General features: G+C 45.0%; 9 protein-coding genes and 1 long non-coding RNA gene across 19 annotated transcripts in view; 6 read left to right on the plus strand and 4 right to left on the minus strand.

The window, feature by feature from the left end:
• The first annotated feature begins 50 nt into the window (after positions 1-50).
• On the plus strand, positions 51-2,985 carry Dpm2 (Dolichyl-phosphate mannosyltransferase subunit 2). Its single transcript, NM_001169867.2, has 2 exons — positions 51-401; positions 1,011-2,985. The coding sequence occupies exons 1-2, from the start codon at positions 293-295 to the stop codon at positions 1,145-1,147; spliced, it is 246 nt and encodes an 81-aa protein (NP_001163338.1). The 5' UTR covers positions 51-292; the 3' UTR covers positions 1,148-2,985.
• Positions 51-2,985, plus strand: CG12016 (uncharacterized protein). Of its 2 annotated transcripts, none has more exons than NM_139548.4 (2): positions 51-401; positions 1,011-2,985. In NM_139548.4, exon 2 carries the CDS (start codon positions 1,241-1,243, stop codon positions 2,210-2,212), a length of 972 nt encoding a protein of 323 aa, NP_647805.1. In that variant the 5' UTR covers positions 51-401; positions 1,011-1,240; the 3' UTR covers positions 2,213-2,985. The 2 variants fall into 2 exon arrangements, with proteins under 2 accessions (NP_647805.1, NP_728865.1); NM_168022.2 differs by lacking the exon at positions 51-401 and adding an exon at positions 833-852.
• Strip (Striatin interacting protein) lies at positions 2,521-9,367 on the minus strand. Of its 3 annotated transcripts, none has more exons than NM_139549.2 (4): positions 9,195-9,367; positions 5,196-6,097; positions 3,406-5,132; positions 2,980-3,338 (listed from the first exon to the last, which is right to left on the minus strand). In NM_139549.2, the coding sequence occupies exons 1-3, from the start codon at positions 9,363-9,365 to the stop codon at positions 3,422-3,424; spliced, it is 2,784 nt and encodes a 927-aa protein (NP_647806.2). In that variant the 5' UTR covers positions 9,366-9,367; the 3' UTR covers positions 2,980-3,338; positions 3,406-3,421. The 3 variants fall into 3 exon arrangements, with proteins under 3 accessions (NP_001261366.1, NP_647806.2, NP_728867.1); NM_168023.2 differs by having other exon boundaries at positions 5,196-6,532; NM_001274437.1 differs by lacking the exon at positions 9,195-9,367 and having other exon boundaries at positions 2,521-3,338; positions 5,196-6,442.
• On the plus strand, positions 6,761-9,122 carry Gtpx (Glutathione peroxidase homolog with thioredoxin peroxidase activity). Of its 3 annotated transcripts, NM_168025.2 has the most exons (4): positions 6,761-6,863; positions 7,839-8,049; positions 8,356-8,679; positions 8,747-9,122. In NM_168025.2, exons 2-4 carry the CDS (start codon positions 7,849-7,851, stop codon positions 8,936-8,938), a joined length of 717 nt encoding a protein of 238 aa, NP_728869.1. In that variant the 5' UTR covers positions 6,761-6,863; positions 7,839-7,848; the 3' UTR covers positions 8,939-9,122. The 3 variants fall into 3 exon arrangements, with proteins under 3 accessions (NP_728869.1, NP_728868.1, NP_728870.1); NM_168024.2 differs by lacking the exon at positions 7,839-8,049 and having other exon boundaries at positions 6,761-7,208; NM_168026.2 differs by lacking the exon at positions 7,839-8,049.
• Positions 9,368-9,776: 409 nt separating the features above from the next.
• Positions 9,777-10,093, plus strand: lncRNA:CR45380 (long non-coding RNA:CR45380). Its single transcript, NR_124770.1, has one exon. It is a non-coding gene; the product is annotated as a long non-coding RNA:CR45380 (long non-coding RNA).
• Positions 10,094-10,558: 465 nt separating this feature from the next.
• CG14961 (uncharacterized protein) lies at positions 10,559-13,677 on the plus strand. Its single transcript, NM_139551.3, has 2 exons — positions 10,559-11,150; positions 11,207-13,677. Exons 1-2 carry the CDS (start codon positions 10,638-10,640, stop codon positions 13,436-13,438), a joined length of 2,745 nt encoding a protein of 914 aa, NP_647808.1. The 5' UTR covers positions 10,559-10,637; the 3' UTR covers positions 13,439-13,677.
• On the minus strand, positions 13,615-15,474 carry CG14969 (uncharacterized protein). The gene is made up of 5 exons (NM_139552.3): positions 15,263-15,474; positions 14,723-15,203; positions 14,480-14,667; positions 14,241-14,421; positions 13,615-14,188 (listed from the first exon to the last, which is right to left on the minus strand). The coding sequence occupies exons 2-5, from the start codon at positions 15,051-15,053 to the stop codon at positions 13,941-13,943; spliced, it is 948 nt and encodes a 315-aa protein (NP_647809.3). The 5' UTR covers positions 15,054-15,203; positions 15,263-15,474; the 3' UTR covers positions 13,615-13,940.
• Positions 15,475-16,074: 600 nt separating this feature from the next.
• Drsl1 (Drosomycin-like 1) lies at positions 16,075-16,284 on the minus strand (the record flags this gene model as incomplete). Its single annotated transcript, NM_168027.1, has 1 exon — positions 16,075-16,284. The coding sequence occupies one exon, from the start codon at positions 16,282-16,284 to the stop codon at positions 16,075-16,077; it is 210 nt and encodes a 69-aa protein (NP_728872.1).
• A 243-nt stretch (positions 16,285-16,527) lies between these two features.
• On the minus strand, positions 16,528-16,914 carry Drsl6 (Drosomycin-like 6). The gene has a single exon (NM_168028.2). The coding sequence runs from the start codon at positions 16,856-16,858 to the stop codon at positions 16,640-16,642; it is 219 nt and encodes a 72-aa protein (NP_728873.1). The 5' UTR covers positions 16,859-16,914; the 3' UTR covers positions 16,528-16,639.
• Positions 16,915-17,355: 441 nt separating this feature from the next.
• kst (karst) overlaps positions 17,356-27,688 on the plus strand; it is a 31,274-nt gene continuing 20,941 nt past the window's right edge. For 3 of the 5 annotated variants that reach the window (NM_206265.3, NM_206266.3, NM_079176.3), the window contains exon 1: positions 17,599-18,324. The gene's annotated coding sequence lies outside the window, so the exon portion shown is untranslated. Of the gene's footprint in view, positions 17,498-17,598; positions 18,325-27,688 lie in introns of those variants that run through there. The other 2 variants (NM_001202112.2, NM_001274439.1) reach the window with 2 other exon arrangements.

A 27,688-nucleotide genomic window follows, 5' to 3' on the forward strand; every position in this document is an offset into this window, starting at 1 on the left:
GTGTTGCGCAAAACAGTTACTCGAGCTATCGATACTTGTTCGAGTGGTTGAACCACCACTACCTTGAATTCGGAAATTTTTTGACGCACTTGTTTGTTTTGTTTACAATTACGCCACGAAAGTAAATCGGCAGCTACGAAAAAACATTAGGGATTCGTGCGGCGGGTAAACGATCAGTGGACAGTGAAGCAGTCCGTCCGGGGAGAACGCCCCATGAGCAGTTTTACAAACAAATCGCCGGTCGCGTGTTCTCTCGCCAGAGAAACCCCAGAATTTCCGAGAATAGCTATTTATGGCTTCGAATGCGCAACTCGGGAAAATCATTTTGATATCTGCAATCGCCGTGTTCTTCTATTACTTCTTTTGGGTGGCCGTCCTCCCGTTTATGCTCATCGATGAAGGTGAGTTTTCCACGGCTTCCGTTATTCACCCGCTAATACATAAGTTTTATTGAATAATCTCGCGCTTTTGTATAGTAATTAAAGTGACGCCGCGGCGTAAATTGGTCACGATGTTCAATTATATATAGTTGGCAGTGTACGAGGATGAACCCGTGTGTTTTACAGAGGTGACCACCCTAACACGGGTTACCTGGAATGCGGCTGTACGATGCTCTAAGCTCGGGTCAAGGTCACCGACGACTAGTGATGATAGGAGTACAGTATTCGCCCGATATGTGCACAGTCAAACTAGTTAGCTATTGTAGAGTCTAGGCATGTACAATCAGCGATAAAAACGAAAACGTGCTTAACCAGTGGTACCACTGTATTATGTGGTTCCAAATCTGGGTGTGTACTTAGCTAATTATTTTCGGTAGTTTTTCCGCCTGGATATTGGCTCTTCACTTTATACGTAAATATTTCATGATCGTAGTTTTGCCGTTCCGTGACAATTTTAATTTGTTGCTATTAAGAGTAATCATAAAAACAATATACTTACGTATTTTCTTTCCTGGCCTGTTATCAAATGAAACACTTGTGAACATGAGTATACTTTACAAACTTTTACAGGCAATCCCATTCGGCTGTTCTTTCCACCGCTGAAGTACGCTTTCATTGTGCCCACCGTGTTCGGGGTGATCTTCCTCGGCGGCATCGCCGCGTTCTCCTTTTACCACATCTGGAGCCTGAGAGTGAAACGTGATTAAGGGGGTTATCCGGGGGGTTATCTTGCTCGGTGCGAACGCGAACGTACGATTCCACTGAAAAACAAGGAAGAGCGATAGTCAGTCGTGGACAAGATGCCGCAGTGGCTGGTCATTGGTATCTCGGGAGTCACCTGTGGTGGCAAAACTACGCTAGCCCACAGCCTGCACGACTACTTCAAGGGTCTGAGAGGAGCGCCGCTGTGGAACTCGCCGTACACCATTGGCGAGGTGCGTCTGATCTCGCAGGATGACTACTTTCTGCCCGTGGAGGACAAGCGACATCAGCGAAATGAGGCGCTCAACGCCATCAACTTCGAGCTCATCACCTCGCTGGACATGGCCAAGATGCTGAACGACATAGCGCACATAATCAAGGGGCGCCATGTGGCTCCCGAGCCACAGGAGCACCTTGTGACGTATGCCAACTTCGAGCACTACGCCCAGCAGTTCCAGCAGCAGTACCAGTACAATGCGAACTACTACAAACAGGCCAATGGCGGGGTCTATCAATATCCGCCACAGCAGCACCCGAGACATCACCCCCATCACCAGCAGCACCACCACCAGCACCATCAAATCCAGCAGCAGCAGCAGCACATTATGAGCATCAATGCGCAGATTGCCGCCCAGCTGAGGGACAAGAAGGTCAATTTCCTCCTGGTCGAGGGATTCATGATCTTCAACCAGCCGGAGCTGCTGGCCCTGTGCAACATTAAGTACCACTTCCATCTGCCATATGAGAAGTGCTTCGAACGGCGCAGTAAGCGCACATACGATCCACCCGATGTCACGGGCTACTTCGAGCTCTGTGTGTGGCCGCACTACGAAAAGAACTTCAGCGAGTACCGCGACTGCAAGGACATTACATTCCTCAATGGCGAGATCGCCAAAGAGAAGATCCTCGCGTTCGTCCTTCATCGCATCGTCCACTACTTCAAGGAGCGCTGCGAGGTTCCAGCTCCTGCTCCCGTCGTCTGCCCGCCGCAGCAGAAACGGTTCGGTATGCTCTACATGGGTCCGAGCAATAACAACGTCATGCCGTCGGCGTGTCCCATGGAGCAATAGTTTGTCCTTGGATTCAGAGTACAATAATTGAATATTGTATAGTAGTAGGATGTTAAACGGTTCAAAATTGTTTGGATTACTTCTCCGAATCGTGGCTAAAATTCCCATATTACGTTATAGTTGTAAGCTACTCTAAGGGTGGTTCGATTTTAAATTGTTAAAAGTATGATCTAAAATCAATTATTTAATTCAAATTAAAAATGTGAGTTTTTGGAACTTGAGCAAATGTTAAGCACCGCAAAGTCCAAAGAAAAGTGCAGTATTGTTTAGAGAATATTTTGATTGTTTGATTGCCCAACCTACAACTTCCACGACCAATTTGCTTACAGTTTCTAGCTTCTTTTTACGGAACAATCGAAACAAATCGACCCGCCCTAGAATACAACTATTATTAGTTAGTCTTTATTTCGTATTAAGATAGTTATTATGGGTGACATGGTCTCTCTTGTGGAGAATGCTCTTGTAACCAGATTGTGAAATGAAGAAACTCGGTTCAGGAATTCATATTTAGCTGTGCTAACTATTATATTGTATTGTTTACTATTACGTCATGGAATTTAGAAAAACCCCAACGAGGCATTTGGTGTGGGGCGTTTTTATGGAGTCGAAAAGTTATTGTACTATATAATGGATATTTATATATGCACCTTGTAAATACCGTAGTGTATATTTACCAAATTAAACCTAGCTTTAAGACTATGACCTAAAAGAATTATATATTTTTTTCTTGTGCGAAACAAAACACACATACGAATAAACAGACATTTAACCTCAAGCCAAGTGTCGTTTTCGAACTAGCAAATTTGTTTATTCCGCTACAGAAGCCGATTGCCGCGATCCGTTTCAAGGGCTCGCAGAACAGGTAAAATAATAAATATATAAATTAAAAAATACAATCATTACATATACAGGCTTGTCATCGCTATGGGTATGGTATTCGCGTATGCTAGTTAGTGAAGAGGAGCGCAGCGGAGGCCCGTGGCTTGCCAAATTATTGCCAATTCAGTGAGTAGTTGGTGTTTCAATCGTGGTCGGGCTACATGGATTATATCAATGTACTTCTTAATGCTTACAATTACGTTAATAACTTCTTGCTTTTATGACGCGCATGTGGATATTAGAGCAGCTGTAATTCAAAAAGGAATCACGTAAATAAAAGTGTGACGGGGCACATGCGGTATGCAGTTGCTCACCGATGGCAGCCCTGCCCTAGAGGGCGTCCCAGTCGGTCTGACTGTTGTAGACCTCCTCCTCCAGCCAGACCGCGTAATTGGCCTTGAAGTAATCCGTCAGCTCGACCTTGCGATCCCACCAACCCGAGTGACCGAAGAAGGCAAAGTCCGAGTGGGTAAGGATCTCGTCGCTGGGAAAGCCACCCTCCACACCATAGTCGTTGAGCTGCTGCTGCTGGTTGTGGCCGCCATTGCCACCGCCACCGTTGTTTCCATAGCCATTTGCGTCGCCATTATTGCCACATCCATTGTTGCCCGCCATCATGTTGGATTGCTGGGCGTTCTCCGCATTCTGAGCTGCCGTGCCGTTGTTTCCACACTTCTGGGTGGCTTCCGGATAGCGTCGCAGGTTGAATCGATCCACGCAGGCCCGCAGCGTACACTCCTCCGCCTGGAAGTCCCAGGGACGCGACTCCAAGTCGTTGCCAAAGGCCCAATCGTCGTTTAGACGATGCCGCACCTTGGCGTAAATTGCACTCATGGTCTTCATATTGGACTTCCGCCACTGGCGGCCCAAGTACTTGGTCTGCATCTTGAGCAGCTTCAGCACGTACAGCTGCATCATGGCGTGGCGCACCTTAAGCGTCTTCTTCAGGATTGGTGCCGACTTGAATACCACCAGCATCATCACTCGCGAGTGCTTCCACTTGATCAGCTTGTTGAGGATGCGCAGCAGGTTTATGCAGGAGAACACGTTCCGCCAAGAGTAGGACTTATCGGACATCTCTCCGCCATACACAAAGCTATCGCCACTCAAATCCGGTTGCTCACCAATCACACACGACGGGAAATCGAGCAGAGGAATGGAGTTCTTGGTGTTCACGTACTCCGTGATTGTCTGATTGAAGAACTTCAAAACCAGCGGGATGCAGTTGGCGAACACGAGATGCTGCGACATGAACTCAAACTGGTAAACATGGTTTATCTTGAAATGCTTTAAATATAGCAGGATGATGGCCGAGACAGCCTTCACAATGATCTCCTTGTGCCGACCAATGTCGACGGTTAGCTTTGTTGATTGGGTGGCCGTCAGCGGCATCTTCCTAGGCAGCACATCGGCCATTATGTTGATGCTCTCCGTCTTGGACTTGGACGTTGGCGAAGCTGCCAGCAGGACCTTGAGAAGGGCGATCATATACTGCGGCAGGTTTGGCAGGATGGCTTGGTACAACACCTCAGCCGGGGTCAGTTTGATTTCGTCCTCGTGCGTGGAAATGGGGTTCCTAGCTATGTCCTCCTCCTTCTTAATTTGCACATCGGCCAGGCTCATATACATGTGCCGCTGCAGCGTCTTAAAGCCCTCGTGAATGGGTTGCGGCAGTCCAGCCAGACTCTCGTGGTCACCAATCAGTGAATACCCGATGAACTTATTCCGCGAAATGTCCAGAAACTGGTCAATGTCCTTTTGTCGCACCTTAGGCGTCCAGGGCAGGCGAGCCGTGATCTGTACCGGAGGCACAGCAGCGGGTGGCTGTGTTAGGCTAGGCTGGTTGTTTGGATTTGCCGTCGAGGTGGTGGATGCCGACGAAGAGGGGTCATCGTAGGGTCGGTAGTACTGAGAGAGTTCTTCCTCCCCGTTTCCGCCATTGCCGCTGCCATTGTTGGCATTATTTTGACCCTCGTTGCCGCCCATCTCCATGTCTATCTGCTCGGGCTCGTCCAAAAAACGCTGCTTCATCAGGGAGCGTCTGTGCGGCAAGGAAAATGAATGTATTGAAAAGTGTACATAAGTGATCTAAGACTCCGCTTACTTGAAGTTCCGCTTGGGATACTGGTTCTCCAGTATATCAGTAGCTGTGGCCGGCGGTGAGCTGGCTCGCATGCACTTGGTAACCTCCAGCGTGTCCTCGGTGATGGGTTCCAAACCCACCTTCAATCGATACTCGTTCTTGAGATTCTTGAGCACATCCATGCCTCCCAGTCCCAGCAGCGAAACTTTCCACAGCAGGAGGACAACCTTCTTCATGGGGAACTGCGGTGCTGCGCCACTGCAAAACCGTGTGATCATGCCCAACAGCTTGACGGCCAGAAGTTCGCCATCTGGTAGTGGTGAGTTGATTTCTTGCACAAAGGAGTCGGCCAGCTCTCTGTAGTCTTCGCTGCCCTTTTCCTTTTCATCGCGAATCGTTTCTGTGATGATGTAGAGCACAGATAGGATCACCCGAATGTCCGTGGAGTCCACAAGCGTGACGTTAGTGATCTTGACGGCCACAATGTCCGGAGAGCAGGCGCTTTCGATCTCCATGTTGAGCAGGTCGATGAAGGAGGCGAAGACGCCGAGTTGGTAGAGCACCAGCACATTGTCCCTGGTGATCTGGTGCTGCTCCTCGTCCGACTGAACCTCCGCCCAGCAGCCTTGGGCCAGGTAAAGGATGCACCGGGCGGCCTGCATGCGAAAGGATCGATCGGAGACCTCCAGCTGGTCCACCAGCTTCATCACGATGCCGCGCTGGGAGGCGGAGTCCTGCTTCTGCCAGTTGGGCGGCAGGTCGTACAGCTCCATCTGGTCCTCGAAGGCCTTCACGTTCATCTGAAACTCGCTGAACTCCGTGTAGCTATACAGTTCAGCGATCTCGTTCTGATAGCCATCCACGTCCGCGTACACGAAGTCCAGGTCGGGCCCGTCGCAGTTGGCGTCCGCATCGTGGGTGTCCTGCTCAAAGGAGTTGTTTATGGATGTGAGCATCATTCCGCCAATCCTTTTTCGCCACACAGGGATCTCTTTTGTGTGGAAGTGTATGTGCGTGAGTGTGGGCTACTCGTGTATGTGTATCCTGCGGCGGTGGGCGGTGCGCCTGGCGTGGGCGTGGTTGCTCCTGCTCGCTGGTTTTCTCTCCCACTTGGTCTTAGTAGCACATGGACGTACTAAGCAATTCGCACTGCATTTCACTGGGTAATTTCGACTGCAATTTGTTTCTCGCCAAAAACAAAAACGCACAATGGAAAAAGAAGAAAATTCGTACGACCGTTTGCTGTGTGGTCGGAAAATACCAAACAGCAAATGGTGTTGGCCGTCTGGCAAGGCCGTTCGATCGGATGTGGCAGCGACTGATGCAATTGCCGCTGCTTTAAATTTGAAATAAGGGTTCTGTTTGATTTGTACTAATATTAGGAATAGGGATTGTTTCATTTTGATATTTTGTGTTTACAAAATGATAATCAATAGTAATGATATATACAATTTGAAGCTCTAATTAAAGGCTTTTACTTTCATGCTTAAATTTAGAAAGTAGGGCTTAACCACCACACTTGGCAACTCTGGAAAAGTTGTGCTCCTAGTGTGACCAGACCAGAACATTACAAGTGCTTTCACCTACACATATAAATAAGGGTTTTTGCAAGTCGCCGGTTTCAGTTTTATTTACGCTTCGAAAGTGAGAAAGTGCCCAGTTCCATTAGTCATTGCTATTACGCCATAAGTAAGCCCAAACAATAATACCCAGCTGTCGAGATTAAGCACAGCATAATCAGCCCAAAAACACAGCTGGTCGAGGTGACAAGAATATATGTATATAGAGCAGGGAAAACAGTCGAATCGAATCTGAACTTTGCTCCCGATTTTCGCCCATATCAGCGTGAGCTTGCAGAATCTCGGCATTCGCATTCTATATTTGTATCCCTGCATCCGAAACTCGCAGCAGATCGTTGTGAAATCGTACACATAGTCGATATATAGCTCAGTAATGGCTGGCCGCTCCATCGTCCACTTTTTTCTGGGGTCCGTGGCAATCGCCCTGGGATCGTACATCTACTTCACCATGCAAGTAATTACCCACAACACTAACTATCCCTTCAAATTGCTGTCCAATCAACTCGAACAATGGCATGCATGTGCAATCAGCGACGGTAACGAGGCAGCGTCGTGGGTTACGTGGGCCAATCCTGGCCAGCTTAAAGGTCACTGTGCGTAGCCACTAGGTTGCGTGACTCACAGGGTGCTGGGATATACATATATGTACATATAGCTCTTGACTTTGACCCCGATGAATTATGCAGCGTCACTGTAACCAGAAGCCTGATAGCACCCTCGTAAATGTCTATGAAACAACATACAACTATTAGGAAACCCATTATCAAAACGTGAAATAATCTTGGATGTTTGTCGTCGGGTTGTCGAATACAATCTATACACCACATACATTTCCACACTTTCTTATTCGGAAATAAGATAGCTTTGAGCTATCTTACTACTTTACTTACTACTTGCTCTTATCTACTTAACTATTTCGTTAATCAGTAGAAATGTGGACTTGATTTTTATATTTTCCCATTTGAATTGTTTTGAAACGATTGTTGTTCGATCTGATACACAACGTACACATCCACACCAGTAATTCCTTCACTTGCCTAAGCTTTCACTAAATTTGAACATTCTGCCCGGTTATTATTTGCAGCATTTAAAGAATGAGTCTCAGGCAGTTTCAGAACATTTCCCGCCAGGCCCTCAGGTGCTACTCGATGAGGCGGACCCCTGGCCCCGTCCTCGAGCTGAGTCGCGGTCAGAGGCAGTGCCTTCGCCTCTGCACCATCATGCTTCCCGTGAGCTGTGCGGCCACGCCCATGAACGCCATCTCCTCAGCCGCCCAGCACTCCACAGCAGCTGCCGTGAGTAGTGCTGATTGCTAGTTGACTAGATCCTAACCCGTTGACTAACTCAGTTGCTTGATTCTGCGCCTAACTAAACGTTGTAGCCTTTGCCACTGCCTGTGTTCTCTGTTCTCTGTTCTCTGTTGCCTGTTCACTGCAATGAACCGCGTAGCCTGGGTCGATTTTGATACAGAATATAGTGTTTCATACCCCGATTGAAGATAAGGCTATAAATATCTATATCTCTTGATCAAAACATCGACCCAAGCCTTCACAGCCACTAGTAATTACCCAATTCTAACTCCCACTTTCTATTGCTTCCAGATCGACATGTCTGCTAACGGAGATTACAAGAACGCCGCCTCGATCTACGAGTTCACCGTGAAGGATACCCATGGCAACGATGTTTCCCTGGAAAAGTACAAGGGCAAGGTGGTCCTGGTGGTGAACATCGCCTCCAAGTGCGGCCTGACCAAGAACAACTACGAGAAGCTGACGGATCTAAAGGAGAAGTACGGCGAGCGCGGCCTGGTGATCCTCAACTTCCCGTGCAATCAGTTTGGGTCCCAGATGCCGGAGGCCGATGGAGAGGCCATGGTGTGCCACCTGCGCGACTCCAAGGCTGACATCGGCGAGGTGTTCGCCAAGGTAAGACTATTAAAGCTGCTAGCCGATTGCTGTAGACCGAGTCACTAAACTTGCCCCACCCCCGCAGGTCGATGTGAATGGAGACAATGCGGCGCCGCTGTACAAATACCTAAAGGCCAAGCAGACCGGCACCCTGGGCAGCGGAATCAAGTGGAACTTCACCAAGTTTCTGGTGAACAAGGAGGGCGTGCCCATCAACCGATATGCCCCGACCACCGATCCCATGGACATCGCCAAGGACATTGAAAAGCTGCTGTAGATGTGCCCTAGACGTTAGCTGCTCTTTTGGACTGTGTTTTCGCGTAGCTTTAGCTTGTAACCGTCTGGCCACAGATAGTCTTGTGGCCGGCCACATGCACCGCATGGTATATATATTGTCTACTCCTTACTGGTTTTGATTCCCACCCGCAAACATAATAAACGCCATTCGTGGTTACCACACTATCACCTGGGTGTTTGGCGACGCCGGGCACGTACTTTGATCGGTAGTTGGAACTGTATCAATTCGGACTTACCGTGTCAACGCTGGCGCGTTCAATCCGCTTGCTGGAAGCAGCAATGGTGTTAAGCACGTTGATCCTAGACTGGATGGACTGCATCATCGAGGATCTGGCGTTTACGGCGCCACAGCTTAACTGGTTTTTACAAGTGTCAAAAAGGAGTTTATTTTTCTGTTTCCAAGCCATATATATTTGTTAGGTGACTGTGAAATTTGGAGATGTCATATTAAGGGAAAAACGAAATTCACAAAAGAAAGGTATGATGTTTTCAACGGTAGAGCACAATTTTTGAAAACTTGTTCAACTTAATGACCACGAAAGCTCGCATTGTTTTAAAACTAATTAATCTTTGAAAGGACCTTGATCAATTAGTCTGAGTTTTAGATTTTAAAACCCATATTTGCCTTTCTCTATAATGATATTCAAAACAAGTTTGCTTTAATATCCTTTAGATATTTTTGAAAGAAAAGTTACTTTTTCTGTGAGTAGGCAATATCTGTTTTAAAATATTCCCCCTTACCAATTTGACCTTATTGGTGGTTACTTTAAGTGCAGAAAGAAGCAAAAGTACTTCACATTAACCTTTACCTTCTTTCCGAATTCGAGTGCTCCGAGTGTTCGCCAAATGCTCGCCAAACTTCGATTGCGCAAGTTTGCCTGACCAGCACCCCCAAAACCAACAAATGCGAATCCGTCAGCCCATTGGGGCGCCGATCTCGAGCTGCTCCTCCTCCAGTGGAGCAGTTCAACGTCTCGGCCGGATTTCAAGTTCAAACCAGCTGCCAATGGAGCGGCGACTCCGACCTTCCGACAATTACATGAAAATGCTGCACTCACCATTTACGGATGCCATCGAAATTCGCAGTGGAGATCAGGCGGAGAAAAACCAAACTGATGAGCTGGAGCGAAATTAAAGATCTCTATTGGATTAGCTTCTTTTACCCGAAAGAACTTTTCCCAAATTTTCCCAAGAAATTATTTTAATAAAATCGCATATTAAATGATATATCTGTGATATATGAACGAACTTAGGCCCCTTTTCTCTCAGTGCTGGTGCGTGCCACACAAGTGTGAAGCGATGACAGCAATTTGTTGAATGCATCATCGCTCAAATGCGATCGCTCGAATGCCTTTAATTGTAGAACTAGGTTAAGCATCTGAGACTCATCCCTAAACAGTTTGGCCCAGGTCAGTAGCGAAGCTATCGAAGCTATTGTCGCCATAGTGTGTATGCATTGCTATTCCCAGTGCTGCAGTTGACTTTGACACTGATCGCGATCGCGATTGCGAATGCGATCGCTCCCCCAATTTTGATTCCGAATCCACCCAAAATCCGTATAAATATGCGGAGCACACTCCACTATCGATCAGACAGCGGTCAGCTTTGGTGGTGGTCAGCAGTGATTGGACACACAGCTAGGATTTTTGACTTCGGATTGGTAACAGGATTAGAACAGGATGTTCCGAGGAGTGCTGGTGCTCCTGCTGGTGGCCTGCAGCCAGGTGGATGCGGCCACCCATGTCAACATCTCGATTGCACAGCAACCGGCCACAAATCCGGCGGATGTGAAGTACGTCGATGGTATGGCTCCGGCCGAGCTGAGGGCGGGTCCTCAGAGGGATGAGGATCAGCAGTTTCAACGCATCCAGGAGCGACAGCAGCAGGTGCTATCCCAGTCCCAGCAACAACAGCAGCAACAGGTGTCTCAAACCCAGCAGCAACAGCAGCCCCAGCAGCTGTCTCCTCGCCAGGGATTGGGATTGCAGCCGCCAGCTCAGGGTCAGTCACCTATGTCCAAGAACGGACGACTGCCCCGTCGCCGGAATCACAGCCGACGCCCCTCCATCCACCAGCAGCCGCCGAGTCCTCATAGTGGCCAGTTTCGACAGCGCAACCAGCAGCTCCGCCAGAACCAGGAGTTCGAGCGGTACATCCAGTCCTACCACAGCCATGGTCCCACCGTGGAGACGGTAAATGGAAAGAAAGTAACATGTTGAGCCAGCAAGTTAACTACCTTACCTTCCAGGTCTACGAGTCATCGAATCCGTCCCCGCAGCGCTATACTCAAACCAGCTCCGGAATAAGTTCGTCCTCGTCAGTGGACGATGCTGCTCCCCAGAAACTGGTGACGATTGGAGGACATCGGTCGCAGCAGCTCCGCATGTTCGAGCGCCAAGTTGCTGCTCCCGTTGCTACCCAAGGACAGAGTGCAAATGTGGAGGCGGCCCAGGACAGCAAGCCCATCTACGAGCCCCAGCAGGCTCCCATTCAAACGGCCAACATTGCGCCGGCGGTGAGCTCCAGTTCATCCTCCTCCTCTAGCTCCGTCTCCTCCGCATCAAGTCAACCTGCTGCCCCGGCGCCCGCTCTGCCATCTGATACTTCATCTGCCTACGACTCCGCCACCAGCTATAATCGCCCAAGCTACGATCCCAATGGCTTCAGCTACGAAGATGGACAGGAAGTGGAATACCAGGATCAATATCCGCCAGAGGTGGATGATGGCCAGGGGTACGAGGACTATGCCGATCCGTCGGGCTACCAGGGAGGTTCGGGCTACCTGCCGCCTGCTCCTGCCAGAGGCTATGCTCCTCCACAGCGTCCCCTTGTCACCAAGACCATTCAAATAGTGCAGCCAGCTCTGAAGGCCAAGAAGTACGAAGTCCGTCATCCAGCCATCCAAAAGGAGTTCTACGACATCGAGGAGCGAGTGGTGATCAAGCCGGCGGGAACTCTGGTAGTCGAGCTGGAGCATCCGGTTGCCAAGATTCCCAAGGGAGAAACCCTGCTGCCTTTGGGACATCCCCATCCTGCAGTGGCTTCCGCCTACAGCAACAGCAATAATGGTCAAATCCAGTCGTCGACATATAACAACAATGTGCCCGAGTACAGGCCGTCCTATGATGCAGCTCCAGCTCTTGCCAAGGATCAGCAGCCCACCACCATCGGCTCCAGTGTGACCACAATGCCTTCCTACGATCAGCAGCCCAAAGATGATTTCGTGGAGTCCCGGCTGCAACAGCAGCAGCCACTCGGAGATGTCACCGATGGTGGAAAGAGCTCACCCTCCTTCATATCCGGAGTGGATGCTAATGGAAACGCCGTCAAGATCAACGCCAAGCACCTCTCACCCAAGATGATCCAGCGTGCGGAACCGGAGCAGGATTACTCCCGATCGGGCCAGAGAGTCTATCAGCAGAGGAACAACTTCAACCGCCAGCCATACAACCAGGACGACGACTACTTCTCCGGCGAATATCTGCCCAATGTGAGTGCCGGCAGTGTGGAGGCCAAACCAGCGCGACTGGAGCTGGCGGAGGAGAAGGAAGACGAGCGACCTACCCAGATAATCAAGCACGAGCACAAGATTCACTTGCCGCCCTCGCAGCACAACATTTACCTGGGACGCACCAGCCAAACGCCCCTCAAGGAGCGAAGGATCCAGGAGGTGCCCGCCCAGGTGACCGAGATAAAGCCCTACCTCAGGAACCACGTTGGACCCACTGTGTTGTATTCAAAGTCACAAACTCCCAGGACGTACTACAGCCAGCCATCCCGGCAGCGCGTTGCCGAGGAGCTGGACTACAGTGCTCCCTACTCCCAGATGAGATTCAGCCCCGACAACCACTCCTCCAGACTCGTCCAGTCGCCCCAGGTGCGATACAGTACGGAGAGCCAGTCCTCGCGGCTGGTTGAGGCACCCAAACCAGAGGAGCAGAAGCAGGAGCCAAAGAAGGAGCAGCAAAACACCCACATCCAAATCCAGATAGCCAGTGACCAGGAGAAGTCTGCAGTGGTGGCCACCACTATTGCTCCGGACTGCGACAGGGGACAGCAGAGAGCAGAGCTGCGGCAGCAGAAGTCCCAGCGCCTGGTGGAAGCACCCAGTTCCGAGGTATCCGCCACCCAGGCTACTCCGTCCCAATCGAAGCCCCAGCCGGATGTGGACGTCTCGCTTAATGGAGCCGCTGGCCATCTGAAACCCAACGAGAGGGTCATCGCAGCAACAGCCGCGCCAACAGATGCCTCCGCCACCAGCGAGACCTTCCACAAGCGCCGCATCGTTGTCAATCATCCATTCCAGACGGTACGCGAAGTGGTCGAGCACGAGCCCTTCACCAACTACCATCAGATTCAGGTGAACGAGCCGGCTCCGCCCTCGCACTACCACCAGGCCTACTACCAACCGGCGCTGCAGACCCACGGGAGTTTGGTCCATTTCCAGACCTCGTCCGCCCATGGCAATCTATACGGATAAGGAATTAGGATTAGGGAAGGATCCGAAGTCGACCAACGAACGAACCCGGCCAATGCACTTCCTCTGCTAATCGTTATCTTAGTGTTAGGCTAGATGCTAAACTTATCATGTACGCAAATCCGGTGGAAGGGCCCTTTCCATGATGACATGACCCTGATCTTCTTTCGCATTAATTTGTTATAAACGCGTAGGCTTAAGTGCAGTTTTACTTGCCAACAATAAAGTGCATATATAATGCTAAAAATGATTTTCTCGTCTTGATTTGCCATGTATATATATATAATATATCACATATGTATATGGCTATACAATTGTTATATAAGTGTTTTGTTTTTGGTTAGGCTCAAGGCAATATATAGTTATATATGAGAAGCATAGAAGATAATAAAATTCGAAAATCCTTGAAATGCTTTGAGCTTTGCTTCTCTAGTTTCTTCAAATTTAAAAAACATTCTTCTTACGCTGATATCGAAGGTTCCTCTAATGAACGCTTTTGATTTTGTTACGCGCGTTTGGGCTTTTCAAGAGGCTCATCGTCACTGGAGTAGTCGGATGCGGGACTGTGAGCAACCTTTTTCCCCCTAGGAGGTTCTTCATCACTGGACTCGTCCAACAGGTGTGTTCCAGCACCGATCAATACATTGGCGATCTTTTCTGTTCGGGCGGAGATTGCAACAGGATCCTCTGTTGAAGTGGACAGCACGGCAGCCGTGATAAGCGTCGACGTGGAGGGCGCGTCCAGTTCAGGTTCTAAAATGCCAAAAATCAGAATATGGGCTTAACCAATGACGATCTTTCCTACCCTGCTCATTGAGCAAGCCATGATTGGCCTCCCGCCGCTTGGTCACTACAACTGCCGTAATATAGAAGGTGAAAATGGGCAGCAGGACAACTACGCCAACGGCGATGAGAAAATTGGTCAGCTTCACCTCGCGTTGACAGCATTTCAGCGTTTTCGACCAATTCAGACGAGTCCGGTTCATCTAAGCAAAAGTAAAGGTGTAAAAATAGGCAAATGTAAATATAAATTTTTAAACTTACATTGTCCTGCAGATCGAAGCACACACTTCCACCGACTTTCTTTTCCATGCTAAGGTAGAAATCATTTAGACTCACGTAATCATTTTTGCACTTGAAGCAAACTAAATCCGAACTAGCAGATTCTAAGCAATTTTGCAACTTTGTTGAGTTATCGCTGTATACAATCCAAAAATTATCCCTGAAGCAATCTGGAAAGTAGGAATAGATCAGTGATTCCCAAATGAACAAAGTACTGATGCACACTTTCGCAGTTGGCCTTTTGCCACAGGCTAGTTAGGATTCCTTGGGTGGTAGCCACTATATTGATCCTGTCCGAGTTCAGATAACGCTTGGAACAGTTGGCGTTCGCAATTAGGTTTCCGTAATCATTGGTGAGATTGCGGTAGAGATCGACGCAGCCCTCACACAAATTCACGGGCACTGATTTTGTGGTGGCGCAGTAGATGAACTTGCTCTGTGCATCGCCAAGATCGGCGAGCAATTTCTCGCAGGAATGTTTCTTCCCGGCCAGCAGCATGTTAAACTGTCCACTTAGAGTTAGGATAAGCCCCAAGAGTGCAATGTAACTCCGCATCTTTTGGTGTGCTTTGCTCTTCGCCTACTTGAACGAGATGAAGGAGGAAACCAGGAGGGCGAGAAGCCGGCGAATCCCCTGGTGCTTCTGTTTGTTGATACGGGTGCTCCCTTTTCGCACACCCAAGTTCTTCTATGAAATATATTCTTTCTGGAGAGGAGTGTCGGGTGAGTTGCTGTTGGCATTACTAACGAAACTCACATTCTTACCCTCTGCACACTAAACAATATCACAATTTAACAAATACTTTTATAAAATCATATATTTTTGTATTGTATTTCGGCTGGAGACATCATCCATCAATAGTTCTGCATGCATTCAGTTACCTGCACACCAAATTGTTGTCCAATTGCAATAGAAGCAATTATTTGGTGTAATTTATAAACAAAACAATAGCAATCATTTAGATGTCCAAAAATATCGGGCCTTTGACACTTCGACTTTTCTTAGTGAGGAATCGCTATGAAAGCGTGGAACATCTGGCAACGCTAAGAGGTTGGCGCGAATTTTCAAATTAACTTTTACAGTAATTGCCAGTTTTCTCACCGAAATTGTAATTGTAAAATCAATTGTCATTGATTTATTTTAATTCCCTAACCAAATTCCTCTTTTCCCCATTATGAAGATCAGCTGCTGTAAGTATCATATCAAAAATAGATCACGAAGTTTACTTTAAAATTGCACGTTTCATTTAGGCAACTGCTGATCAAACTCTGAGCATTGTTTATCATTTATTTGCGAAAAATCTGTAAACAACCCTTCACAATGAGTATATTTCAATGAAAGGAAGTTAAGTGTGTTACATAAATAGATGCAAAAAAAGCGGGGCAGTAGTAATGCTAAAATACATCGTTTTGGATATGAATGACCCAAAACAACCCCAACTTGGGGTTTTTCCATTATCAATCGAGTTCCGTATGATCAGTAAAATATATAAAAATTTTTATCCATAGATAAGAAAGGGTTGTCTATTTATTACTCCATGCACATGAATAGACTCTTCTTACATGTACATCTTTTTTTAGCATCCTTCGCACCAGCATTTTAGACTGGGGCTGCAGTGTCCACTGGTTCGCCCTTCCCTCTGGCAGATATCTACGCACTTCTTCCTGTGCCACACAGCACAGGAACCCCTATATCTTCCGGAAAGGCAGTCGGCATGTGATTCTTCCGCTCCCAGGAAAATTATCATCAAGACAGCGGACAGGACAATTAGGAACTTGATTTCCATAGTTTCGGTAGGAGGTCTGGTAACTTAGTAATTGTTGAAATGCAATCCTCAAGAAATTGATCGCTCTCAGCTCAGAATAAGCGCTTAAATACGTTCCGATCTGTAAGTTTTACACTCAGTACGACGACGCTGTGGTGAAATTTATCTCGTGGAGATAAAAATATTTACCCAGACTTTTCGGCTGCCTTTACAATTTCACCACGTGCCGAATATAACAATGCATTGATCTGAACAATAAATATTGGTTCTTGACTTGATTTTATTTTAAATAATTGTGAATGTTTAGGGAATTGAATTTTATGATTGATACATAATCATTCTGGGTCTATAGAAGTTGTCCAATTTCGGTAGAAATTCAGCATCCTTCGCACCAGCATTGCAGCCTGGCACTGCAGTGACCACTCACTCGTCCTCGTCCCTCCTCTCGGCAAACCCGCCTGCATGTCTCGTTGTCCCAGACGGCACAGGGACCTCTGTACCTTCCGGAAAGGCAGTCGGCATCGGCTTCCTTGGCGCCCAGGATGACCATCATCAGCAGAGCGAGGAAGGTGAACAGGAACTTGATTTGCATCATTTTCAGTAGTTTTCGTGGTGATTGTTTTCTTTGATGTACTAATCAATTCAGATTCGGATCGAATTTGTTTTCAAGTGCTTTCGACGAGCTTATATAGGGCTGGACTAGTCGATGTCGCTGCCAGCGTCGTTCGATTTTATTTATTGATACTACCTTTTGTCTGGATAAATATACAATACACACAATATAATTGTAAGAACGTCTCTCAATCTAGGTCCCATGAATGGTTCAAGGAAAAGCAAACAATAAATGGCGTAATGCACTTAATTATCACAACCAAAACAACAGGATAGTGATATTTGCTACTTTGTGCTTATTGCCTAAAGCACATATATTTTCGAATGCAATTCTATAAAGTTTAAATTCCAACGGAGAGCGCAAAATTCGATATAAGCATCGATAACTGCACCTAGAAGTGTGACCATGTTTCGCGAACCTCAAATACCATGACTTAATTTTCAAATTCCACTGAGAACCGGATCGGCTATTTTGAATAGCCAGTTTTTCTCTGATCGGCGATTTGACAAGACGTGCGCGCGGACTGAAAATTGGATCCCAAAACCGCTAACTGAAAAATAAATAAAGCCGTGCAAAAGAAATAAAAAGTAAAGAAACAACAAGCGGGCCAATAAGTAAAACGTAATCAGCGTTTCAATTCTCTCTTTTATTTGCGCTCTCGCTCTCTTAAGCCGCTCACATTGCACATTGTTGTTGTTATGCTCGTTGTAGTTTTTGTGCTAATTAGAAAATACCATTGTTGTTGCTTTTGCGCCGGTGTTTAAAACGCGGCTATTTCTAATTACTGCCCCAAAACAGAAATGAAAACAAAAAAAGAACAATAGAAAAAACCCACTAATCTGGTTTTTGCGTGTGAAAGCAACTGGTGTGCATTGGAATTTGTTATTAAGGTCGAAGAGCAGCAACAAGTGACAAAAATTCTTTGGCATAAATTAAAACAGAATCCCCAAAAAGCGCTGAAAAACGTTAAGATTTCTTCGGTTTTAACACTTTTTCGGCTTGTTTTTGTAACCAAAACCAAAGAACGCCGCTTATGGTCGAACAACAAAAACAACTTTCCGGTTTTTCTCCCACTTCTGCTCCCCATCCTCCTCCATTCCTTCTCCTCCTCCTGTTCGCGTTCTCTTGTTTTTTATAACCATCTTCGTCTGCATCTTTCGATTTTCACTCTGTGCGTGTGTGTGCCTGTTTGTGTGCGTGAATAAGAAAAGTGGGAAGAGTGGCGAAAGGAAGAGAAAGATCGTAGTGAAAACAGTCGGCGAAAAAACAAATAAATACGGGAATTTATGTTAATTGCAGCAGCTAAGAACGAGAACGGAAAGAAGTAGCTGCGAAGCAGGAGGCATCCAGATATCCAGAAATCTGGAGAATAAATATAATTTCTTGTGCGCCAGGATACTAACGTAAATCATTCACGCTGGATTTGGGATACTACGAGGCTGTCAAAGGTAAGCGAAGTACAAAAACCGGAATGAAAGAGAGAAGATCGTTAAAAAAAATATGGGATGTTTTACGGTCCGATGCTCCACTTTATAAGCCAATAAACCCGGCGCAAGGTGTTGCATAACATCGCTGCGGCTCCCAAAATGTAAACGGTAAAGGGCACTCCCGATCCCGGGCCGATCTTCCATTTAATACCACCTATCCACTTCCACTGTGGTCAAGTTGCGTGCGAACGGGTCGTAAAAACTGCCAGGCTGTCATATACAGACATACAGTCTAGTCTGGCTTGGAGGACCTCACTTAGCTGAAAATAGCTTAACAAGATATTAAGTATTCATAAAGTGTAACTACGAACGTGTGAGTTCCAATCTATAACTATTTCTTGTTGTAAGATCAAGTGGTTCTCAAAGCTTCTTCAAGATTCTAAAGCTTATAAAGTCTTATTTTCAAATCTTAATTAATTGCAAATCCTTACTACAAATGAGACTTCCTAGAGCGTCTCAGTTGTGGAGGCTTGCCTGTTGTTCTGCTGTGAATTAGCATAACGAGGGTACGGTGCATGGGGATTCCCTCCCCCTTTTCCCTCCGCCCGCTCTCGTTGGGCACAGGTGTCTCTAAACCAGGCTCTCTTTTTTTCTGGGCTGTGCTGGCCATTCGTAAACTAGGCTAAATAGGGTCTAAGCCCAAGCACGTTTTGGCCCCGCCCTCTTGCCGCTCCTCACCCGTTTTGGCCGTCTCGCTCTGGGCTTGGTTTATTTTTAAACCGCATTCCGCTCGTTTAGAGGCTGTCTCGCTCTGGCTGGTTGCCTGCTCGCTCGCTCATTAGGCATGCTGCAGCACCGTTAAGCGTGAAAGTTTGAGAGCCACTGGCTGCGCACCGTGATTTGCAAAGTGCAATGGCAATAAATGCATTCGCAAGACAATTGCCGCTTAAATTCAATTACACTCAACGGGTCAGCCAAGAGGCCAACGACTATCAACAAGGCCAAGGCATGGCGTCGTATGGAGTGGGGTGGTGGTGTGGGGGGTGTGTGCATCGCAGAGGCGGGGGGAAAAGCCAACGCCCCCAATGCAGCAGCCCATTTGCATACATTTGCGGCCAGCTCGATAATAACACATTAAATGTTGTCTTGTAATGATTAAATTAGTTCAATGGAATCTTAACAAAGTGGTGTTATAATAACATAACATTTAACATGGCATTTAACCTCTTTACGAAGGCATTGCAACAAAGAGTTTAATTATTAAAGTGTAGTTGTTTTTATATGTTATGCGTTACAGCGATTTGTTGAACGTTAACTCTATTTGGAACCAAAGTAATTAAAATGAACAACTAAAGGCTCTAAACTTACCACCCCGAGTGTTTCTGTTTGTAAACAGACGCCGATCTCTGCAGGAAAAGTGCAACAACAGCAAAAGACAGCAGTCGTACAGTGGCTGTCAAACTGGCAACGATATAAGTAGAATTCCTATTGGAGTGGAGACCCAGTTGGTCCATTTTTCAATTCTTTTTACATTCCCCTCGAAAAAAGACCCAAGCACAACCAAATGACTGCACATGGACTTGTTTATATCTTTGCTCTTTGTTGTTGTTTTTTCCAATTAGATGTCTGCACTGCAGCTGGGCGGTGTTGTTCTTGTTGCTGTGGCCGTGCTCTTATTGGAGTTTTTAAGGCGGCATTCTTTTGGATTTTGCGCAATTTGCGCGCTGTACTTTTCGTTTCAATCGATTCCATTTCAAGTGACTACTTTCCCCTTTTTGACCAGTGTAAACTGTGCATAATCCCCATTCAAAATCAGCCAAAAAGTCAATCAATCAATCACCGCTTTATTTCCGAACCACACCGCCTACCCATCAATCAAAGGCCATAAAGCAAATTTAGAACGACTTTTTGTGATTTTACGAAATAGGTCTTATCGCTATGTCAGCATTATGAGGCGGGTACAGTCAAAATTGGTAAAAAGAAACTCTGTTTTAGCTGTAAATTGTATTGTTGCCTTTGTATTCATTTTGTTTTTAAACAATCAAATACTCAAATTATACTGATTCACTTGCAATGCATAAAACAGTTTTAATATGCATGCATTAGGCAATCCCATCTGTAGTTTTTTGAACTGCGGTCACTTTCGAGTGGTTATGAAATCAAAGGGACTGAATCATAGAGATAAAACAATTGCTCGACTGCAAGTGATTGGGAGGAGTTGTAATTGTAATTACCCCTAAATTAAATGAAAGGCCGCCGGAGTTAATGGCAATTGACTTGCTGAACTCGATTCCTCAGAGGAGCGATTGCCTTCTGCGATCCGTTTCGGTTGACAATGTCAAATGCATGCATTCAATATTATTTAACCTATTTGCGCTTATCTCTGGGTGCAAGTCCAACATCAATGATTGTAAGTAATCTATTTGGAAAACATTTAAAATAGCTAATGTCACTTGCCAAATTGATAAGCAATGAGGCACCCCTTTGGCAAAAGATCCCATCTGACACGATCGGTGTGAATGATGTTATTATGATGTACATATGTATGATTCCAAGTTCTTTTCTAAAATACTTTTCTTTGAATCTATTCCTTATTTAAGAAGACATCCTTATATGCATACTTTTTCTAAATAAATAGATTTGTTGGTCGAGGTATAAGAACTGAATCTACGAGTTACGTTATAGGAATTTGTTAGTACTTCTGTACTTCTGTTAGTAACTACTTTAAATTGGGTATTATTTGTTGTTTATTTCTGAGAAATAACTAATAGTCGCTTTTTTCTTCTGTGTATGCAAATTACTTGGGAAGTAATTAGAAAATAACCGTAAGTCGTGTGCGAAAATAAACCGCTATGTACAAGAGAATTTCTCGCTCTCTTTGGCTGCCCATTTCACTTGTCTATCAATTGTGCGGTTTTCTTAGTTTTGGAGGTTTGGGAAAACTTGGCCAGCTTCAAGACTTCCAACCAGTTTTAATGTTTTCCTGAGCGCGCGCCAAAAACCAAAAACTGAAAACCAGCAACAACGTGAAATGCACATTCAAGGCTATAAGCCAGTAACAACAACTAAAAGTAAACTTGCTCAGGAACTGGTTTTCTTCTGGTCTTGTTTTTTTTTTATATTTATTTTACTTCGTATTTTGTACTCGCACTCGCGGTTTGCTTTCTTTTTCTCATTTCGGTCTTGTAAGTCGCAGTCTGTCGACCGAGTTGGCCAAAAATCTGCCCAGACCAAAGTGCTTATCACCAGGGTCCCTCGCACAACAATAAATAACGCAGGAAATGTGCCCACACAAAACGCTTCAGAGGCAAATTATTTATTTTCTTGGGAACGTCGAGGCTTGGCGGAATTTCGTTAGTCGTTACTATGTGGCTAGGCGATTACCGAGATCGGTTCCCAGCCAAAGTTCAAAGTGCAGGATCGTTAATTCTTGCCTCATATGAGTATATATGCATTGCAGATTGTTTGGTAAATTTTTTAAATATTACAGTACCTGCTGAATAAAAGTAATAGCTAGGCTTTACTAATCTGTGAACTTACTGGCATTTTGAAACGAGCATTGGCATTTCAAGAATTCAATTTCAAGGTGGCAGCATTTAAGTATCTTAATGATTTTAGAGCTCCTTCGCTTCAGATATCAGATATCAATATAATTGACAGATCATCATTTATGCTCAGGGTTATGATTGTCGGGTTTCATTGTGTTTTACTCCGATGCCAGAGCGAATTGGTGCCACCTGGGTGCCATTATTTCGCATCGTGGAGGCGATAGGAGGGGATCGCACTGGCAACCTTGAAACCTGCTCTTGCCTTCCTTTCTGCCAGGTGAAATTTCGCGGCAAAGAGGTGGCTCTCTTTCACTCGGCTGGCAGCTGAAAAGGCCCCGAAGATTTGGTCTTTGTTTTGGCCTGGCTTTCGAGTTTGCGGACCTGGGCCATAAACAATTGCCAGCAGGTTGTTCGCATTTAAGCTTATTTATTATGAAGCCGTCTAGCTTTTTGTTTTTTTTTTTTGTTTTTTTGGAGTTTTTGGCGAGTCTGTGGAATTTGGCTAATCCAGTCAAGTGTTTGGCGCAGCGAGTGGCTTCGGTTTCGGCGCTCGAGCTCAATGGAACCCGACTTATCCAGCGGAAGTGGTCGGAATTCCGGTTAGCCAATAGTTTTTCAGTTTTTTTTTGCTTGGCTCGACCAGTAGCGTAGGAATAGAAATCTTATCAGCAGAAAACAAAAAAGAAAGAAACATTAAATATAGCCTTGGACTGGGCGCTTAAATCTGAGCAATTTGCCAATCAAGCGAGAGAGTCCGAAATCGGAGGAACTTCCACCCGAAAACGTAAAGACAATGCCAAATTTAATTGAGTGAGATTCGCGATTCTCTTCGCATTGAATTCTTCTTGTTTTTACGGCCACGGGTCCAATCAAAATATTTAGCTTATTAGTTGCGAGAAAGATCAACAAACAGCCGAGCAAAGTCAAACAAACAAACAAAAAGTTTCATTCATCAAAGGAGCAGCGTGAGAGCTGCAAAGACCCTTGGAGTCTTTAGATCTTTTAATGCTTATGGAGACAGTGCTTCAAGTGAATATATATCGTTTGTATAGTTGCATCACATCAAAGACTTCCTAAAGGTGTTTGTTTCGTTTGTCTAAATCTGCAAAGTTTAAGCTATTGTGACTTCTGCCTACAAATGACTTCATCCTGTCTTCTTTATTGTGTGATATCATCGCCAACAGCAGAACCCCAGTTAGCTTTACAGTTGCGAACCGCACTGTGGCTGCATATGAATTTTGCCTTTTGGGCCGAGGGCCTGTGGCAATTAATTACATTTTGCGCACTTTGTTTCCGCTGACTGGAAGAGGTAGAATTTCGTACTCTGTGCTGTAATTATTTCTTCTCCTTTGTCTGGGTTTTCATTACGCTTTTTTTTTTCTTTTCTTTTGGTATAAGGGGTATGCGGGGCATATAAGGTGAGGAGCCAATGAGCTTGTGAAAACTATCAAGGGATGTCATCGCGTCGTTACCAACGATAAATAGATGAAGCCATAAAAGCGCCGCTGGTTCTTGGCCTGTTGGCTTTTTGTGTTTGTGGTGCAACGGTTGTCGATGTTTTTGGCCATTTCTTCAAGCCAACCAGAAGGTGTTGATGACTGATGGTTGATGGTTGATGGGTGATGGTCATTCCCCGAGTATTCCCCACTTTACCATGCTCTCGGTGGTGGGGCATTGATTTCGCATTTTAGTGCCCATGCAGCTGGGTTCCCGAAGAACAATGCGCATGTGTGCTCGTACTCGTACTCGTAAATTGTTTCTGGGCTCCCCTGTCTTTCCACCGAAAAGCAACCTCGCTACTCTGGTTTGCATACCTCGCTGCGTACAATCGATCGGAATCAAAAAGCGTAACAGAGCCAAAGCAGAAATGCCAAATATTTAAGCGGCCCAAAAGCACAGCTGTGAAGGCTGTCAAAAGACACTGGACAAAATATTGTGGTAATTTAAAAAAAAAAATAAAAAACAAAACCAATAAAGTAATTCAAGATCTTTCAATAAATATAAGTAGTAAGTTCTGTAGTCATAAGATCAGATTTATTAAACGTGTAAGCTTAAGATAAGAATAAAACGATCTCATAGAAATATGTACGTTAGTTAATATCTTTATTAATGTTATATTGAAGGAAATCCCATTACTTGATCATAGTAATTGTTTTTTGGCATATAAAAGGCATTGATTGATTGTGGAATCTTAATAAACATATCCCCGTTTTTTTGCACTGTACGTCCTGAGCCCTCCTCTTCTTGGGCTTTTGAGCCCGGTTCGAGGCGGTACTCGCGTCTTACCTTGCTAGAGGCTTTGGGTTTTGGCTTTGACTTGGCTTGGCCCGGCTGTTCTTCTTTCACTTCGGCATTCCTTGGCGTACTTTATAAATGGTTCTTTCTCCTCGGATTTTCGTGAGTGCGTGAGTTGTGCTGTTATTTATGTTATGAGCTTTATGCGTTCCAGTTCTTTCACATGAATTTGTCCGGCTAAGCGATCAGTTAAAGCCAACCAGTTAAGCCATTTTGAGCTAAAGACTTCGGATGATGATGATGACACAAATGAAATGCCTTGAGTAAATTACTGAAGTGGCTAACTGAAATGCCAACTGCTAATGGGGCCTCGAAGGCGAACGGAAAAAGGTGACTTGTCTAAATATAATTTGTCCGTGCAATTTATGACTTTCTTCGGCGATTCACTAAGTTTATGGCCCACGCGGTGGACTTTTTCAATAGAAGCTATCTGTAAGGTGATAGTGCCGATAGTACAGATAGAGCCCCACGGTAGTTATCAACTGTCGAACTTGCGATAAAAACTGATTAAATGCACTTTGCTTATATGCAGGAATCGATGAAAACAGCTCCATGATGTCAGAGCTCGGAATGAGTCAGACTTTTAAGTCTGTGAGAAAATAGAGACTAGTTTTACAGGCTAGCTGAGCTATAAACAACTAAATCATAAGGCTAATGCTATTGATTTAATAAATATATATAAGAAACAATCTTGGAGTAAAAGTCTTATGTTGGCCCAATCGAAGACTTTTTTTTTAGAGTTTTCCAACCATCGAAGCTCTACTATAACTAAAAAATTCCGAGAATAGTGACTGTGTCTTGTCATATTAATTAGCTGGGAACGCAGATCAGCTCGGAGTCCGATGATCGAGCGGTATTATAGTCGTGACTGGTGGGTTACAGAATGTTTTACATTTGCATGCAGCAAAAAGCAGGCCGCGTAACCTTGAGATCGCTTATATAACACTATATTTTAAACCAAGTCGACGAAAAATGGCTAAAAGGTTATGTTCCCGCGTCGACTGAAAATAAAATTACACGCTTAAATAAGAAAATATTTACTTTAACGCTGACATCAGACAATCCAAAAGTTATGAACGGAAAGCGGCGAAAAAAAATGGGGGGAAGTTGAACGGCTACGTGGAGCTTTCCAAACAAGATATTCTCCAGAAGTCTGCTCTTCTTTGGGGTTCTGTTTGTTGTAATTTTTACCGGTTTCCGACCGAAAAAAAAAATATGTGTCTGCTGCGACTGTTTAGCATTGTAGCGTGAAGTCTTATGATCTTTATTTCCCATTTTTCCATATTCCATATTTGCGATTTTGATTATGACGCGCCGGGCAACAACCAGCAAAGTCTTCATCAGCGAGTTGCCAATGAGAATTTGCATATGCCGCAAGGCAGAAACGAGTTTCGCATTCCTTCACTTGGCCACCCGGCAGATTCGGATCCGCAGAGAATTCCCCAGGGCACTTGGATTAAATTAGAGGAATGTGCAAAGTAGATTTGCGTCTGGGGATTACCATGAAATATGGTAGCCAAATTGTTATGATAAGCTATCTACAAGTTTGGGAAATGTTGGTTGGGAGAGAGCTTTTTCAATGGCCAAAAGTAGCATTCAGATTACTATAAAATCCTATTATCCGATCAGGAAAATTTTACTTTCATGTCTGCAGTGCACAAGGCTTTGAGATTATATTTTACCTATCTCTATATTTTAGGGATTAAAATAAAATCTCAATTGCAAGAAAATTGTAAGAGACGGAGTTAAATTTTTCTGCTCAATAAGCTTTGCGATTTTATTGAAGAAAGCCAAACTTATTTCATAGAGTTAGTGGGAGAAGAGGGGACTTTGAGACCCTTTGGGAAGAACCCTCGATCTCTCTTAATAAGCCATCCCAAGCTATTGCTATTTTTATGCGAAGACCTCTCTTCTCGAGGGCTCTTCAGAAAGCACTCGAGAGTAAAATTATGCATGAAATGTTTGCACACAAAACCGCAAAAACGTATAAAAAAGTATTCTCCAATGTGCTTATAACGTCATCGAATTTGAATTTTTGTCGTGTAATTGTAAACTTGACTTTTTGCTGCCCGATTTCGGTCTGTGGTTTTGCGCAACGTGCTTTTTGAAGTCGGAATGCAGTTTTATTTTTGGGCTGTCTGAAATAACAAACCCATATCTGACTGAGTTCGTGGCTCGTAAAAAACACATCAAAATCGTTTGATACTCATTTAAAAGTCATATATTATGAACGATCATACACTATCAGCGATGTTAAACAACTGTGATGGCCCAGAACTTTCAAATTTATATTCCCATCCCCCCTTAATGTAACAAATTTATATTTCTTTTTCGATGACGATTTTATTTTTATGGCCCGACACTTGAGTAAACATTTGTTGTCTCTCGATTCTCAGGCTTAGCCAATTAAAAATTCAATGGGTAAAACTCCCCGCCAAGGGCTTCTCACATGATTTCAATTTCAATTAGGTTCTTTGAAATAGATGTTTAAGATATGAGTTATGACTAGATTGTTTTCGTGACATTTTCGGGTCTCCGGCTGTCAAAAATGAAATTGAATTGTTTTCCCTCATGTCAGATGATCATATGATTGCCGTTTGCCGTTTGGTCGTACACTTTAATTAAAAGTAAAACGTTGCGAGGGTTGTTGCCGATAGGAGCGACCTTACCCCACTGAACTCTGAGGGAAAATAACCCGACCGAAACTGAATCGATAAGGCGAAATACTTTTGGAAACTTCCTGCGAAACGCGCCGGAAATAGCTTAAATCCCCAGCTAAGTGTTAGATTGTTGTGCAAATATTGGACTTAGTCGTGAGTGGTACGTGTTTGTCATGAGTGCTGGCTTATATACTTATGTACTATATATACAATATATACTATACAACCAGATATCACTTCGATGACTCAAACTTCGTTGAGCTTAAAATTTTGGGTTCACACGTGTGGCGGCTTTTATTGAGTCTCCCCCATATGCAAATCATCTGCGATTAAGTCATATTTTTGGCGCTATTCGAATGGGAAGTGGGTAGATGAAACTAATTAATCAGAAACCAGCTTTTTTTGGGAAAGAAAACAAACAGAAATACAATTGGTAGAACAGCTTAGCCTCGACTTTTGAATAGTTTGAAAGTTTCTGCTGGCTTTCGACAATTTTCTTTGTGTCATTCAAGTGAAAGTTTCCAGTTTTCCCATAAGAGATTAACGAACTTCGGTTTGATTGTTCAGTGTAATTATCGAGTTACATGGTCTGTTTCCGCTTATACGTTTGTAGTTTGTATCTCAAAATCTTAGAATACTGTTGTAGATAATCAATCAAAGCGATTTAGTCACACTTAACGCCCCTGGATCTGCGAAATCCATAATTGCCTGGCACTTCCCACCAATCAAAGGAAATCAATCAAAGTTCATAGCTTCTTGGAAACCTGTTCCTTAGCTCCTCTCAACTGTTACAGAAACCATCTGGTTTAATGGGCCTATATCCGCCATATCGAATCTTAATTACACCACAATTAAATGAAGACGCGTGCCTAGTTCCTCCTT

Source organism: Drosophila melanogaster, chromosome 3L, assembly GCF_000001215.4.
Source record: "Drosophila melanogaster chromosome 3L".
Classification (NCBI taxonomy): domain Eukaryota; kingdom Metazoa; phylum Arthropoda; class Insecta; order Diptera; family Drosophilidae; genus Drosophila; species Drosophila melanogaster.

Coding starts and splice junctions, on each gene's coding strand:
- Gtpx (NM_168025.2), top strand. CDS start 7,849: ATGAGTCTCAGGCAGTTTCAGAACATTTCCCGCCAGGCCCTCAGGTGC. Junction 8,050..8,355: donor AGCACTCCACAGCAGCTGCC/GTGAGTAGTGCT, acceptor TATTGCTTCCAG/ATCGACATGTCTGCTAACGG. Junction 8,680..8,746: donor TCGGCGAGGTGTTCGCCAAG/GTAAGACTATTA, acceptor CCACCCCCGCAG/GTCGATGTGAATGGAGACAA.
- Strip (NM_139549.2), bottom strand. CDS start 9,365: ATGGCTTGGAAACAGAAAAATAAACTCCTTTTTGACACTTGTAAAAAC. Junction 6,098..9,194: donor AACGCGCCAGCGTTGACACG/GTAAGTCCGAAT, acceptor TCCTTTGAGCAG/GACACCCACGATGCGGACGC. Junction 5,133..5,195: donor TATCCCAAGCGGAACTTCAA/GTAAGCGGAGTC, acceptor CTTGCCGCACAG/ACGCTCCCTGATGAAGCAGC.
- CG14961 (NM_139551.3), top strand. CDS start 10,638: ATGTTCCGAGGAGTGCTGGTGCTCCTGCTGGTGGCCTGCAGCCAGGTG. Junction 11,151..11,206: donor ATGGTCCCACCGTGGAGACG/GTAAATGGAAAG, acceptor CTTACCTTCCAG/GTCTACGAGTCATCGAATCC.
- CG14969 (NM_139552.3), bottom strand. CDS start 15,053: ATGCGGAGTTACATTGCACTCTTGGGGCTTATCCTAACTCTAAGTGGA. Junction 14,422..14,479: donor GCTTCGATCTGCAGGACAAT/GTAAGTTTAAAA, acceptor ACTTTTGCTTAG/ATGAACCGGACTCGTCTGAA. Junction 14,189..14,240: donor TGGCTTGCTCAATGAGCAGG/GTAGGAAAGATC, acceptor TTGGCATTTTAG/AACCTGAACTGGACGCGCCC.
- Drsl6 (NM_168028.2), bottom strand. CDS start 16,858: ATGATGCAAATCAAGTTCCTGTTCACCTTCCTCGCTCTGCTGATGATG.